Genomic DNA, 15,721 nt, shown 5'->3' on the forward strand with positions numbered 1-15,721 from the left:
CGTACATTTTTATACATATTGTAAACCATTTAGAGGTGCATTTCATTTGAGTCTGTCTTATTGTGAATCAATTGTTTTAAACTGTAGCAATTGTAAGACCTAAACGGCTGCTGTGAATGCTGGCTCCGCTCACCTCAGCTTCCCAACATGGTGGTGGTACGTTTTCCGCCAGCTCTGGGAGACATCAATTCTCAGAAACAGTGGTTTATGCTTCTATCATAGCAGCGTGTAGCCCAGAAACCTCTTTTTTTTTTTTTTAACTAGCAAAAACTATATCCAACACACAGCATAGTGGGCAGCTTGGAGACATCTCAGTGTAACATAGGGTAGGTCAAGCCTGCAGGAACGCCACAGACCCACTATAGAGTAGCTCAAACCTGCAGGCTGCCACTAACTTGAGAGAGACAAGTAGGAAGCTGTTTTTTTGCTCCATTTTAGAATCTTTTTTTTTCTCAGGTTTTAAGTGGAAACTCTTGCCAACCCGTTGGGTGCCATTTGTAGGTAGAGTTCTCCAGTCCTGCATGGCCCATGGTCAGGACAAATCTCTCTCACCCGCCAGTCCCACAGCCACTCAGACCCAACCGAGTAAACACACAGAAACTTATATTGCTTATATACTGTATGGCCACAGCAGGCTTCTTGTTATCTAGTTCTTATATCTTAAATTAACCCACTTCTATTAATCTATAAGTTGCCACATGGCTTGTGGCTTATGGGTATCTTTTGCATGTTGCTTGTCATGGCGGTGGCTGGCAGCATGTTTTATTTATTAACCAATCAGAGCAACACATTTGACACACAGAACATCCCACAGCAGATATAGCTTTAAGAGATTGGGAAATGGAGGAAAAGAGACGGAGAGGCAGCTACATTTAGAGGTAGGGATAGCAGACTTTCACATCATAGACTCAGGAGGAGGTACATTTGGGGGAATTCATTACAAGGAGACTCTCAGATCATCTATGATGCCCAGGGCCATTTGTCACCGTGCTCACAGTCTCCTGGGTAGCTCTCAAGGCTTGTCCTGGTTCTAGAGAGCCCCATGTATAGTTGGTAGGAAGGGTAAGAAGGACGGAGACCAAGGGAGGCAAGACTCTGCCCTGGAAGAACAGATTATGTTCAAGGGCTGTGCTGTACCCACTGACAACCAGTGTGAGCTCCACCATTCAGTGGGAGGAAGTGGGTTTGAATTTCCTAAGACCATGAGCAAGATACTGTCTGTGACCTGGTGATGCTTAACTGAGGCAATCCAGGTCAGTCATCTAGTCCATGCTAGGGCCCACCTCTGTGAGAGTGACATTCTGTTTCTGTTCTCACTATGGCCTTAATTGGCTATAGAAAGGAAAGCTGGAATCAAGACTCCCCAGACCAACCTTCTCTGGACTAGACATGAAACCTTTTTATTGTTCTTTCTTTGAGCTTCATGAAGCAATGGGAATTTTCTCAGACAAGCAATGCTTTGGAACTGTGAGAGGAGAAATGGAAATACTGATGAATTTCTAAGTTACAGGAGGCTCTGGGCAGTTCACCACTAGAAACTGAGCCTTTATTCATAGCAGCTGAGGCACAGCCTGTGTGTCTCTGGGCAAGTGCTAAGGGCAAAAGTTTGGGACTGGGTCAGTGCCTGGCAAGGCCTCGGTGACCTGAAGACAAGTTGGCCAGTGTGTCAAAGGGAAGTGTAAGAGTTGGGTTGTATCTTAGACTCTTCTGGAGTCCCTGCCATGATCACATCACTGAGTCTTTGTGTTCAGTTTTCCCTTGTGTTGCTCCACTAGTGACCCAATCCACTGAGAAGTTTTCTGCCTGGCTTCCTCCCAGCTGACAGGTGGCTCATAGCCCAGATCTCGCTGAGCTTTCTTGTAGGAGAAGGTGAACACACTATTTGTTACTGTGACCAAAAAGCGGTTAAAAGGAGGCTGGTAGTTGTAGATTGGACGCAGCAGGAAACTCACAGTTTCCAATAGGAAGGCAAGCCAGTAGAGCATGGGCAGAGGAAGGCTCCAACTGGAATCAAGGCGGAGGCCCCAGTCCTTGCTCAGGACATAATGTAAATCAACAAAGCTTTGGTGAGGGGTGTCATCTGAGATGTAGTAGAACTGACCTTGGATATTTGGTGACTTCTTGGGGTCTCGTAGGCCCCTGGCTGCCAGAATGTGTGCCCAGGCTGCATTAGTCACAAACACTGGGCTGATCACAGAGAATTTGCCAAAACTGTCAAGAATGCCATTGTTCTTGAGTGCTCTATTCACTGCATATGAGGTGTATTGGCTCCCTTCCCCATAGATGAGTGGGATTCTTAAGGCACAAGTACGCAAAGTGCCACCATCTTTCAGGCTGCTCCCATTGGCTGCCAGCACTGCTTTCTCAGCCATCTTTTTGCTGTATGGGTAGGGATTAGACCATCTGCTTTCATGATGGTCTTCCTCGCAGCCATTCTGGATGACCTCCTTGTAGGAGTTTGGTCCAGCCACAGACACTGAGCTGCTGTAGATGAAGACCGGGACACTGGCTTCCACACAAGCATCCAACAGGAGCTGAGTACCTGAGCATGGGGAGTTCACCGTTACTGGTAGGAAAGTAGCTCAAGGGTCCACTGTGGAGTCAGAGTCAACCCCACCTCAACCCCAATGGAAGGGCTCCTACAGATCTAAATACATTCTTACCTGATCCTGACTCAAACTGCCATTCTATAGCCACAGAATAACCCCCAAATTAAAAGAGGCGACATTTAGATTCTGAAAAACAGGGATTTCTAGGTTTCTGAATTTATAGAGCTCTCTCTTTCCTTTTCTCTGTCTCTCCCCATCTCTCTATCTCTGTCTTTTTCTCTCTCTCTCTGTTTGAATATAATTATTCTTCTTTTCAGTGTTGGGATCACACCTAGGGTCTTCCACATGGTAGATAAGGCCCCTCCCACTGAACCTCTGTCCTGGTTAGCTTTCTGTTGCTGTGATAACCACCAGGACCAAAGGAACGTGGGGGAGGGAACAGTTTATAAGGCTTCTATGTTCCCATCGCAGTGTCTCACTGAGGAAAGTCACCCAGGAACAAAGGCAGAGACCATGGAGGAATGTTTTTTACTGCTTTGTTTCCCATGTGCTCAGCTTGTTTACCTGTATAACTCAGGACCACCTGCCTAGGGGTGACACACCCCACAGTAAGCCAGGCCCTCCCATATCCATCACTGATCCAGAAAATAACCCACAGATATAACCCCTGGCCAATCTGATGGGAGCAATTTCTTAGCTGAGGTTCCCTCTCTACAGGTGACTCCTGTGAATCAGAAAAACAGCATTTTTATTCTGGAAAGTACTTCCCTAGATTTTTATTCTGGGAAATTATTTCTTTATGTTTTCTAGAAACTGACATCAAGAAATTCCCATTATTTTGAAGATGTTGCTCAGTTATTGAGCCTTTGCCTTTTGAGTAGGATTGATCCCTGAGACAACGGCAACAACAAAAATTCAAAGAGGCTCCTCCTCCAAAGAAAAGCAAAGAGTTACTTATTTTTATGTATTTCATTTCACTAGAGGAGGGCTGTTAATTAATCCAAAAATTCAAGTTACCATATTCTCAGAAGTAGTTCAGAATTACAGCATGCCCACTCAGGTACAACGAAGAGGCATTATGTATTTTTATTTTATTTTATCTTATTTTTAGGATGGAGTCTTATTCCTATGTAGTCCAGACTGGGTTCTAAGGTATGATCTTCCTGACTCAGCCTCCTGAGTGCTAGGATTACAGATGGGCACCACTCCATCTGGGCATGCAATATACACTCTTTATAGTATTAAAGTTTAGTTTAGTTTAGTATTAAACTAATTTTTTTCTCATTTAGTTAAGACTAACACAGAACAGAGGATCTGAGTATTTACCCAAAAATGTGCAGGGCAGGGTATGAGGGAAGTAGCTAGGTAGAAGTAATAGGGATCCTTTTGAGTTGATAATGGCCATTCCCAAATAATTAGTTGATTTGGAAAAGCAGCCCAAGTCACTAAATTTGGAGGTCACATGGAGGATACATGCCAGATGGGACCTTGGAAAACAGTGATACTAAGAAGATTGGCTTTTGGTGGGGAATCAGAGTGATCATATTATATAGTAAAGTCCTTTGTTAAAGTATATTGCAAATCTACTTTCCAAGGCACTAACCATTTAAGGATGGAGATATGAAGAAGAGACTCTAGGACCAGTCTTCAAGAGTGGACTAACACTGATCTGAAGAGATGACCTTGTAAAAATTGGAAAACCATTGCTGTTTAGAAAACAAGTGCTGGATCATTCTTTCTGGCAGACCCCTGTGGAGTGGTTTTGATGGCTCTCTACTGAGGAAAGGTCAGGGATTGGTCCAGAGAGGCAGTGTGTAGAAGCCCAGCAGGGAGATGGGTTCCCACATTTCACCTGAGTGTACTCTTGAGGAGAGAGGGATAAGAGATATTAGATAGAAGGATTGAGGAGATGGAAACCAAAAGATACACAGGATAGCCTTGGGTTGGCCTGGAACATTATTCAACCCCACCTCCTGTCTCTTCTAAGGGGCGATTTATAGGAGTACCAAGGGTGGAGCAAAAGACCTCCTCCTAGCTCAGCCAAGTACAGACCCTTTCCAATCACCTGGTCACCACACACGGGGTCGAACAATCCTCTAATGCAGCTCTGTCGGGTAAAGCATGCTCAGAAATCACTAGGAAACCTTGATGAGCTTCAACAACTCCACTTTCTTTATATAATAATGGGCTTCCCAGGTCCCTCAGATAGAAAGTGCCTGTCTTAGGTCATTCTTGATTAATTTTACATACACAGATTCAGGAAGCTATCAAGAAGAAAGTGACCCATCTTTGGTTACCAGCCCTGGCAGGAGGGGGTACAGAGCCTAACTTAACTCTGGCCCAGGTCCCTACTAACATCTTGCAAACATCCACAGAGATCTCCATAGCTGCCACACCTCCTAGTAAAGGAGTAGAGGATAAAAAAGATGGAATATCCCTTTTGGAATAGGTCTAAGGTGATGACAGCAGTCTTAGCTGCACCAAGTCTCTTTTCTAAATCAATACTCTTTCCTAGCAAATGTTCAATAAAAGTTTCAAGAGACTATTTTGATTCCCAGGAAAAAAACAGCCATTTCAAAGCTCTTTTAGTATTCACTCACGTAAACAAAACCATGCCAATTATAAAGACACTTACAAACTAACTTGATTGTGGGAGGCCTACCCCTTTCTAAACAAAAACAGAAGGAGTGGAAACATCTAGGAAGAAGACAGAAAAGCTCCCCTAATTATGATACCTTTTTGCTTAAGTTTTCCAGGGGCCACTGAGACCATAAAATTATATTTTGAGCTATCATAAAAAGTGTTCAAATATATCTGAAGGCAAAAGAGTAACAAAAGCAATTCTAGTATGAACTTCAAACTTCTTATAAATCACTACAAACTTCTTATAAACTTACTTTCAACATTTACACTTTTTACATTAAACATTCATACTTCTTACATTAAACATTTTATACTTTTTACATTCAACATTTATACTTTTTACATTCAATATTTATACTTTCACATTCAATATTTACATTTTTACATGCTTAATTCAAAAGGAAACTCTATAGAACTATCTTACAAACTTATCTAGAAGAATCTCTTAACCGATCTAACATATTCAAAATCAAAATCTATTAGCAAACATCTAGAAGAGATTTCTTAACAGAACTATAATAAGACAGGAAGTATGCAGTTACTTCCTGTTCCGAGTTAATAGTCAGCTTTGATATCATTCTGAGAGTTTTCCTGACAGTTTGAAGTCAGAGCCTAATTCATTAGTGGCTGTAAGCTTGACTGAGGGTAAAATTCCCTTTTCTTAATTTTTTTTTATTTATTTTTTATTTATTTTTTTTTATTTTTTAGGTTTTTCGAGACAGGATTTCTCTGTGCAGCTTTGCGCCTTTCCTGGATCTCGCTCATCTAGACCAGGCTGGCCTTGAACTCACAAAGATCCGCCTGCCTCTGCCTCCCAAGTGCTGGGATTAAAGGCGTGCGCCACCACCGCCCGGCCCTTTTCTTAATTTTTTAAAGCTGCTTTTTAACATTATCATGAGCGATTCAATGATGCCAATGTTTCTCTCTTGCATTTCAAGCACAACACAAGAGTCTTATTTTTTTTATTTGCCCGAAAGTTTTTTCTTTCTTCAGACCCAAAGCAATTTCCCAGTATATGGACCTCTTTCCCTAGTTTTCTAAAGGGTTTCAAAGTGACTTGTTGACAAACAGTGTCAGCACTTTAATTGCTTCCTGACAGGCAACTGTTCACCTGTTTCTAGTTCTTGAGAGGCAAGCTAACAAAGCTTGTGGAAAAAAATAGCATTTTGAGCTGGAAAAACACTGATAAAACAAGAGTTTTGGGGCAGTGCAGTACCAGTATCTCTTTTACAGACTTCATTTCCCAAACTACCTTTCTCTATATTGTCACACTGTTACAAACCACTTTATGGACTACATCTCCCAAGCTGCCATTTTATATATCTTCATCCTGTTACAAATGAACTTCGTTTCCCCTGCTGCTTTTCTGGTCTACCACAGTCCGGTTTCCATTTACAGGGTTTGTGTTCATACTGAAAGCCAAGATCAGGGGAACTTTTGGACACAGGAGGTTTCTGTTCTCCCTGAGCTGCTGGCATTGACAGGTGTACTTCCTTCACCTAACATTGTCTCCAGAGTGGTCCACACCTGTCGACAGGTGCACACTCAGACAGGCATTTCAGTAACCTTTTGCCCACACCCCACCTCACTTTACTGGATCGGTGAAAAAGTAAAGAGAGTACTTGAAAATAGAGCCTTTTTAGCAAGATTTTCCCCCCAATAGAGAAAGAAACGAAAGAACTTTCTGAGAGATGTTCTTTTCACGGCCTTGGGTGCTGCATAGCTCCACCTACTGTTGGGGCAGGTAGTCAAGCAGGCCACTCTCCTGTTCCCACTGGCCTTGTTTTTATGCAAATTTTGCCTTAGCTCTTCCCATGCTGCCTTTATAGCTGCTGAGAACTTAGACCCTGCTTTTTGATGCCAGCAGCTTTTTCCCTGGGTCCTGCTCTGCCTTTGCTTGGGCTCCATCCTTCAGTGGGGAAGCTGACCCACTCAGATCTCTGCCTGTACTCTCCAAAGAATGGATTGCTAGGCTCTAGCCACAGGGGATTTTGGCGAGGGTCTAAAGTATCTGCTGTTTTTCTAATTTCGACTGGAAGGGGAGATAGGACTAGCAGAGAGGATTTGCCCTGTTCCAAGTGGTTGTTTGTTTTTTCTAGAGCAATTACAGGTGATTTTCTCATACTGATAGATGTTATTTCCAGGTGATTTAATTTTTGCCATTTTAGAAAGAGAAAAAAAAAAATCTGAGAAGACCCGAAGAGCTTCTAGTATTTCAGAGAGAGATTACTAAGTTTTTTCCCAAGAAAGCATTCCGTTTTTGAGAGAAAGATTACTAAATTTTCCCCAAGACTTCTGTTCCCTAAACTTGGCTTCACGGCTAAGGAAACTAATTCTGGTGGTTTGATGTCATCATATAGTAACAGTGTCAGTGGAGTGAAGAGTTTTATGTCATCTTAATCTGCCTCAGGGAAAGTCCTTTCCTCTGCCACTCAGGACAAAATCTAAACTGTTCACAAGCCAAATCTTCCACAGGAATCTTTGTCTGCCCATTTTTCTGATCTTTGGGGATCAGAAATCAGAGGAAAATCTCTGATTTCCTCCCCAGGAGTTTGCATTCATAGTCCCATAGTTGGAAAAATCAAGGAGATAGTTCCTCTATCTTGTTGCTTATCTTATCCTAAGTTTTTTTCTACACAATATTCCTACATTTTACCTTATATTTTTCCTTAATTTTTATAGATGGAAATTAAGAGAGAGAGGAAAAGAAAGTAATCTAGATAGAGAGAAATATACATTGCAGCCTCACTCACTTTTAACTTCAGCATTAAGCCACCTAATTTTCACTCTTTAGAATCAAATACCGTCACCTTTATTTTTAATTCCTTACCGGGCATGCCCCCTTACACCTGAGACACCTCCACTCTCCTTTTGCCAAGTCCCCTATTCCAGTCCTGGCACCATTTGTGGGAGCCCAGCTGGGAGACTGGCTCCATATTTTATGACAGATTACTCTTGAGTAGTGAGGAATAAGAGATATTAGATAGAAGGATAGAGGAGATGGAAACATAGAAACACAGGATAGCCTCAAGAGGGACTGTATCATATACTACCTCCTCCTGTCCCTTCTAAAAGGCTAGGTAGAGGAAACCCAAGGGGTGGAGCAAAAGACCTCCCCCTAGCTCAGTCAAGTGCAGACCCTTTTCAATCACCTGGTAACCATGCACGTGGTCAAGCAATTCTGTAATGCAGTCCTGCTGGGTGAAGCAAACTCAGATCTCACTAGGAAAACTTTGTGGGCATTCACGGCAGTGGGTGGGTGGACATCAAACATTTGGAGATGGAGTCCACTCTCTTTGGCATGGAGGGGCAGGAGAACTTCCTGGCTGTTGAAGAGTCCTGGGTGTGGCTTTATGTCTTTTCTCTCCTTGTGACTACTTGTGGGGCCTCTGTTCTCTCCTCTCTCAGCCCAATCTCTTCTTCTAAACATCAAGGACAACCGCCCTGAGTTCTGCTAGCTGGGCTGACAAGCAGAGGCATCTGACAGACCCAGAGCACAGCAGGTGTTCCATGGCTGCCACTTCCCTTCCTGTCCTCATGCTATTTGACCATTCTGATTTTCCACTCTCTCCATATCCTCCAGAGGCACTGTACCTTTCAGGTTGATATCCAGGACGGTCTGTCTGGGAATGGCACCCAAGATGTCAAGGCTGGCAGCGGTGTGGATGACAACAGAGACGCCCTGGCAGGCTCTCCTCAGGCACTGGGCATCCAGAATGTCTCCCTTCAGCACTGTGACCTTGGCTTTTGTCTGCAGCTCTGAGGAACACAAGACAGGTCACTGGGAAGCTTTCTGCACAGGATGGAAGTTTCCTGACACAGTATCTGTGATCTAGGCCTTTAAGGGCACTCAGAGTGAGGGAATCCTGGCAAGGAGGCCTTTGTACTGAAGGAATAATAAATGCTCAATAATCAGAATGTGTCATTTGTAGGGAAGGAGGAAGCATCTGTGTCTACCCCTCCCTTTGTAGAAAAGGAATCTGAGCAGTGAGATATGATTTGTGCTTTGCACATAAAAGCAGAGTTATGGGAATTCATACAGTGATTAAAGCAACCAGAGATGGGATGGTCGTCCAATGTGAAGAGGGGGAATTAGGATTTAATTGATAGAGGACGGGGAATCACTTGTGGATTCAGACTGAAGGAGAAACAGAGGCAGAGTCCTGCCCTGGAAAGCTTTAACAGTGCTCTCAGGTTGCTAATGGACAGGCATGAAGACATAAGAGTAACCTGGGCAAGCAACAGGTTAATCAGATTGTGTCCTCCAGAGTTCCAGTGAGGAGGACCCAGAAGAGGGAGACACGAAGATGGAAAACTGAGCTCTGCCCCTGACAGGTCTTGATAGGTTCTGAGTCTGGGCTGAGCACAAATGAAGAGTGAGCTCAATTACAAAGAGGCAACTGGAGCCCCAGGGAGAGAACTCAGAACGGGCTCCTGTGATGGGTTTAGCTGAGCATTTCTTATTGGACAGATACATTGTAAATGAGGCCACACCCAAGGGACCATACTTCATCCAGGGGCAATGGATAGCTTCAGGTTCCTCTCAAATTTATAGAATAATACTAGCTAGCAATCACAATGTCACCCATATTAGTTCACAAAATTGATGGTGTGGCAAATGCAGCCTGTATCAATACCCCACACTGGCTCAAACTTCATAATTTACACATGACTTTCTCAGTTTGCTATCTCCTTTCCCAGCTATGTGTGGTGGTATTGTGTTCCCCAAAATATTGTGTATCCTAATAAACTTATCTGGGGTCAGAGAACAGAAAAGCCACGATATTAAACATAGAGGTTAGGCAGTGGTAGAACATGCCTTTAATCCTAGCATTCCAGCGACAGAAATTCCTCTGGATCTCTGTGAGTTCAAGGCCGCATTGGAAACAGCCAGGCATGGTGACTCACGCCTTTAATCCCAGAAAGCAGCCTTTAATCCCAGGGAGTGGTGGTAGAAAGCAGAAAGGTTTATAAGGCTTTGAGGACCAGAAACTAGAAGCATTTTGGCTGGTTAAGCATTCAGGCTTCTAGCAGCAGTTCAGCTGAGAGCCATTCGGATGAGGACACAGAAGCTTCCAGTCAGAGGAAACAGGACCAGCCGAGAAGTTTGCAAGGTGAGATAGCTGTGACTTGTTCTGTCTCTCTGATCATCCAGTGTTCACCCCAATAACTGGTTTCAGGTTTGATTTTATTAATAAGAACTTTTATGATTCACGATACAGCTATGTCATGAACTTAGGATTCTAGTGTCCTTGGTATATGTTGGGGAAAGTGCAGAAAGCTCCAGGGACATGTCTAAGGACAAACATCATTCTAGTGAAGGCTCTATGTTCCTCTGCCTCCATCCAATCCATGCCCACTTCTCTATGCACTCTAAGATCAAGACCCATTTGAAATAAACTCTTTTGAGACAATCAGGTCAACTAAATATGCAATGAATGCCAAAGAATACTTTGATAGAGGCAGAAGTAGAAATCGATAGTTGGAGAAATCCTTCTTGGGACAGATTACAACCTCCCCTGAATGTGTCTACTGTAGTCCACCTCTCCCCTGTCAGGGAACCCCAAGAAGGCCTTGACGTAGAGGATGAAGGGTAAAAGCCTTCTGGGAAGGAGGCAGGTACCAGGATGGGAGTCTCTTTCTGTGTGATTTCTCCTCCACTCTTCTTAGCGGCTGACTTTAGACAGACAGGGTCAGAAGAATTGCTGTGACAGGGCAGGAGGAGCCCAGATACAGGACCAAGTAGACTCACACATCTGTTCTTTGGGGGGTCCTGAGATACCAGGAGGTGACATCTTGAGTACTTTGTGGTAGAGCCACATCTCTCACCTTGTCCAAGACACCATGGACTTGGCAGTTGTTCTTCACTGCCACATCATAGAGCTGATGCTGTGCTGTGAGCTGCAGTAGGAGATCCAGAGAGAAGCTACCACACTCCAGCCTTTGAAAGGACAGAGGCTCCCACCAGACCTCCTGGACCCCTACCCTACTTTGTCTTATTTTAGCTGGGGGATCTTGAGGAAGTCAGTTAACATTGTTGCACCCAAAGTCCGATGTGCCCAGAGACCAATCTGAATACAAAAGCAAAGAGTCTTTTTAATTCATGAGTTCAAGCCCAGGTTCCTCCCTTGTACCTCCATCACAGCAGTGGAGTGAGAGGGACCTTAAGCTGTTACAGGATAGGATTTTTATAGTGATTAGGGTCGGGGGTCTAGGAGAATTCCAACTCTGTATAGTCACAAGCTCAGGATTGGTGCCTACTTCAGGTTGGAGATGCTTGGTTTGAACAGATTGGAGCGTTGCAGCTGCAAGGAAATTGCCATACTCTCCAGCAGTTTATGTCATGCGTCTATGTCATTTGCAGACCCACTTTCTCTGACCATTAGACATTCCATTTCTTATCTGCAGGAAACTTGCTCCCTCTGACCTCTATGGTATATAATCTATCACATCCTTTAGTTTATGATAGGAAATGTCTGGAACTTGTTTTTATGTGGCTCTTAATTGTCTGGGTCTAGGGGCAGCACATCATCTGATGAGTTTCCTAGGGCCTGCTGCACCCAGCCTAATCTTCTGGTGGGTTTCCCAGGGCCTGCTGCCCCCTATCTGACCCTTCTCTGAGATGGCTGCAACCCTGTCATCCTCTCAAACATCTGTGTTTTCTCTTTGTCTATAGAGTCAGAAGACAAGATTCCCTTTGTTTTGGGATCTCATGGGGGTGGAGAAATAGGGAGCTTCCACCATTAAAATGTCTCTGACGCAACCGGACACCAGGATTCTCTCCTCTTACTGAGAGGAGGGAGATTCAGTTGACAAAAATGCCTCCACATGATGAGGCTGTAGGCAAGCCTGTAGGGCATTTTCATCATTAGTGATTCATGTGGGAGGGCACAGCCCATTGTGGGTGGTGCCATCTCTATGTTGTATAAGAAAGCAGGCTCAGCAAGTCATGAGAGCAAACCAGTGAACCACACCCTTTCATGGCCCCTGCATCAGCCTTTGTCTCCATGTTCCTGCCCTGTTTAAGTCCCTGTCCTGATTTCCATTGGGTGATAAAGAGTGTTATGGAAGCATAAACCAAATAAACACTTTCCTCCCCAAGTTATTTTTACTTATGGTGCATCTTCACATCAATAGTAATCATTACTAAGATTCTCTAGGTTATTTATTTCTTTGTTTGCTTGTTTGGAGACAAGGTGTCTAGGTTATTTGTAAGGAAGTTAAAATAGTAAAACATGAGTTTTGGAGTGAAGGAAATTTAAGGTTTATGTATTTTGGCATTTTGTTTTATGTAACAAAGGAAACACCTGAGTATGGAAGGGAAGTGTGACATGTTTTATAAGGATTTGTGAGGATATATATAAACTAGGAAAATGTGTGCAGAAGAAGACAGAGGTAGTTTTTTGTTTTTCTTTTCTTTTTTTTGGTTTGTTTGTTTGTTTCTCTAAAGATAACGATGGTCCCAAATTACAAAAGAGAGATAAGACCCAGAATGAAGGAAACAGTTGGACTAGTAGTCAATGGATGGAGAAAGCTGCAAAGGAATTTCAGAAAGGCACAGGACTTCTTCATCAGTTTACCTCTACATTATAATCACTTCCTGCTATGAACTTCACTCTCCCCTAGTCTTAAATAAAAAGAAACTACAAAGCTGAGTGGGAACTTTCAAATGAGGCAGGTTCCCACTGCTCAGGTCTCTAGTTTAATAATCTTTTGCCAGTGTTGCACAATATTGCCATGTCCAGACCATTTAAGACACAAAGCCTTTCAGCAAGGAGAAAACTGATCTGCAATGTCTAAATAGGAGAGCAGCATGAAGGCCCAGGGCCTGCCCATGACCGTGTTCTCTAGTTCTGGGTCATCCAGAATCCACTTTTTCCAACTATACAGTGCCTTTTAGGCTGTCTCAACTGTGATTACTCCTGCTGAGGCTCTTCACAGATACACCTGTTTCTTACTTGGTGACAAGGAAGCCCTCCCCATGACCAGTATGTGTTCACTGCATTCACCAGCCTCCAGGCCACTTACTGGATAATTCCTCCCTGTGTTTTGGAGTGAAGGACCTGAACAAGGCCCTGATCTCCTGCAGCTCTTTCTCCTGAGCCAACAAGCGGATGATCCTCTGGCCCAGAAACCCTCCTGCTCCTGTCACCAGACAGCTCCACCCCGGCATGGTCAACACAGGAAGCAGATCTCAGTGGCCTCAGGTGTGATGCAACGTCACCCTGGGGAGGGATAGAAAGAGAAGTGCAATGGGTACAGAGTCATGGGTTTCTTACTATAATGACATAGTAGAAAACGATGTCCCCAAGTGGTTCTTGAACATTTCTCTCATAACATCGCTTCCATGATTCTAAAATATCTGGGTTTTCTTCAACAAACAAGCAACAGTTCAGTTCTGCAGCAGACACCAGATGTACAACCTCTAAGTCAGGTCAGCTCTGACACTGAGACACTGTCAGACCTCACATGTCAGGCTGTGCCCCAAGGTTGTCCCTCTCACATGAGATGCCACTTCCAAGCCCCAGACTGTCTTACCTGTGCTTCTGAGAAAGCGTGCACACCCTGGGGTCCTACAACCCCTCACTGCATGTGGTTAGTTCCTGCAGCTCCTCTCGGACTTCAGGGACTAAAGCTTACATCCATTAGCTTCTGTGGCATGAATCTTAAAAGATCTTATAAATAAAAACAAACCTGGAGCCAGGTATTGGGGTGAATGCTGAAAGATCAGAGAAGCAGAACAAGCCACAGCTAACCTCTCCTCCCCAACTTCTCAGCTGATCCTGTTTCTTCAAACTAGAAGCCTCTGAGTCCTCATCTCAATGTATCTCAGCTGAACTGCTGCTGAAAGCTAAAAGCTTAAAAGAATAAAAAGAAATCTAGTTCCAGGTCCTCATGCCTTCTATACCTTTCTGCTTCCTGCCTACACTTCCTGGGATTAAAGGCATGTATCACCATTCCTGGCTGTTTCCAGTATGGCTTTGAACTCATAGAGATCCAGATAGATTTCTGCCTCTGGAATTCTAGGATTAAAGGTGTGTGTGCCACCATTTTCTGGCCTTTATGTCTGTCTAGAGGCTGTTCTGATATCTGACCCTAGACAAGTTCATTAGGGTGCACTATATATTGGGCGGATACAATATCACGACAAGCTTCCTATGAAGGATACTACAAAGGATATGGAAGAAGCAGAGCACAGGCTGAGGAATCAGAAAGGGGAACAAGGCTTCTACATTCTTGTTTGATGTACTACCTCCAAGAATGTCTAACTGTTCAGCTACCCAGAATCTTAGGAGGCTGGGCCTTTCTGCATCAATTGTTAATCAAGACAATGCCCCTCAGGTCAGTCTGATGTAGGCAATCTTCAGTTGAGGCTTAGTCTTTTCAGATGACTCTAGGTTATTTTGTGTACAAACAAGGCTAATCAAACATCGCCAAAAGAGTATTTGCTCAGTGTGTTTTCTGTAATACTCCTTGTTATTGTTTTGATAAACTTCTCTTTGCCCCAATTCTTTGAGCAGCTCACACTTAACTGCAGAGCATGCATATGCTCATCTGAAAGACATGGCAGTACTTATTGGAATAAGTGGATTCTGATAATTTGTTTGTTGGTTTGTTTGTTTAGATTGACATCAGTAGGCGAGCAAATCACCTTAAGGTAAAATCTCTCTAAGACTTGTCCAATCTATAGCCCATAGGCTCATGTGGCCATGGAGGTCTATAAATGCAGCCAACAGAAAGCTAAGAATTTAATTTGAACATTACGTAAAGTTCATTCCATTTTTTGACTCCATTATGGTGTGACTGTGAATTTTTTAGGTGACCAATCTGGTTGCAGTTTCCAAAGTTTGAACATATCTGCCTGGAAGGGGCTCACAGCCTTTCTAGTGGTTAAGGTCCATACAGAGCCCAGTGTAGGTCCCACATGGTGTTATTTTACAGAGCCTTTCTCTATAAGCAAAACAGCATTTACTCTAGACACCGTGAACACATATGTTGTGTTTGTTCACACTTTGAATGCCTACTTCATATTATCTGAAAGTTATGTAGACATGCCTTTGTACTCACTTATGTTTCTAGAACAAGAAGTAGAAGAAAGGCAACTATTATACAAGAAGCCCCTTGAAGGATGACTGTGAACTTTTATCTTCATTCCAGCCACCCTCACCTTCCCTACTAAAGCTTTTCTTGAGACTCTATCAGTACCTTGGTTTGACAGTACCTCATAGTATAGTATGCTCCAAGCTGACATATACTCCTTCCATCAAACATGTAGGTACAGGTGACACAGCTTGCTTGTTTTCAGTCTGCGTGCACATTTCAGTTTCCATAACCCTTTTTTAATACCTTTGTATACCTTTGTTTTCTTTTGGAGCCAAGACTTCAAGTACTGTTTTGAAAAGTATGGAGAGAGTATACAACCTTTTCTTGTTCCTGATGTTAGTGGAAATGCTTTGAGTTTCTCTTCATTTAAGTTGATTTTGGCTATCTGTTTGCTGTATATTGCCCTTATTCTGTTGAGTTATGTA

General features: G+C 43.4%; 1 protein-coding gene across 1 annotated transcript; it reads right to left on the bottom strand.

The window, feature by feature from the left end:
- Positions 1–401: 401 nt before the first annotated feature.
- Positions 402–13,400, bottom strand: LOC128105696 (NADPH-dependent 3-keto-steroid reductase HSD3B3-like). The gene is made up of 3 exons (XM_052730990.1): positions 13,221–13,400; positions 8,787–8,951; positions 402–2,542 (listed from the first exon to the last, which is right to left on the bottom strand). Exons 1-3 carry the CDS (start codon positions 13,363–13,365, stop codon positions 1,731–1,733), a joined length of 1,122 nt encoding a protein of 373 aa, XP_052586950.1. The 5' UTR covers positions 13,366–13,400; the 3' UTR covers positions 402–1,730.
- Positions 13,401–15,721: the final 2,321 nt, after the last annotated feature.

Source organism: Peromyscus californicus, unplaced genomic scaffold, assembly GCF_007827085.1.
Source record: "Peromyscus californicus insignis strain IS unplaced genomic scaffold, ASM782708v3 Scaffold_9__1_contigs__length_137607984, whole genome shotgun sequence".
NCBI lineage: Eukaryota > Metazoa > Chordata > Mammalia > Rodentia > Cricetidae > Peromyscus > Peromyscus californicus.

What these genes read in the sequence shown, in the direction of transcription:
- LOC128105696 (XM_052730990.1), bottom strand. Translation starts at nt 13,365, where the DNA reads ATGCCGGGGTGGAGCTGTCTGGTGACAGGAGCAGGAGGGTTTCTGGGC. An exon ending in ACACAGGGAGGAATTATCCA is followed by an intron (nt 8,952 to 13,220) that starts GTAAGTGGCCTG and finishes TGTGTTCCTCAG; the next exon opens with AGCTGCAGACAAAAGCCAAG. An exon ending in CCTGGATATCAACCTGAAAG is followed by an intron (nt 2,543 to 8,786) that starts GTACAGTGCCTC and finishes CCCCATGCTCAG; the next exon opens with GTACTCAGCTCCTGTTGGAT.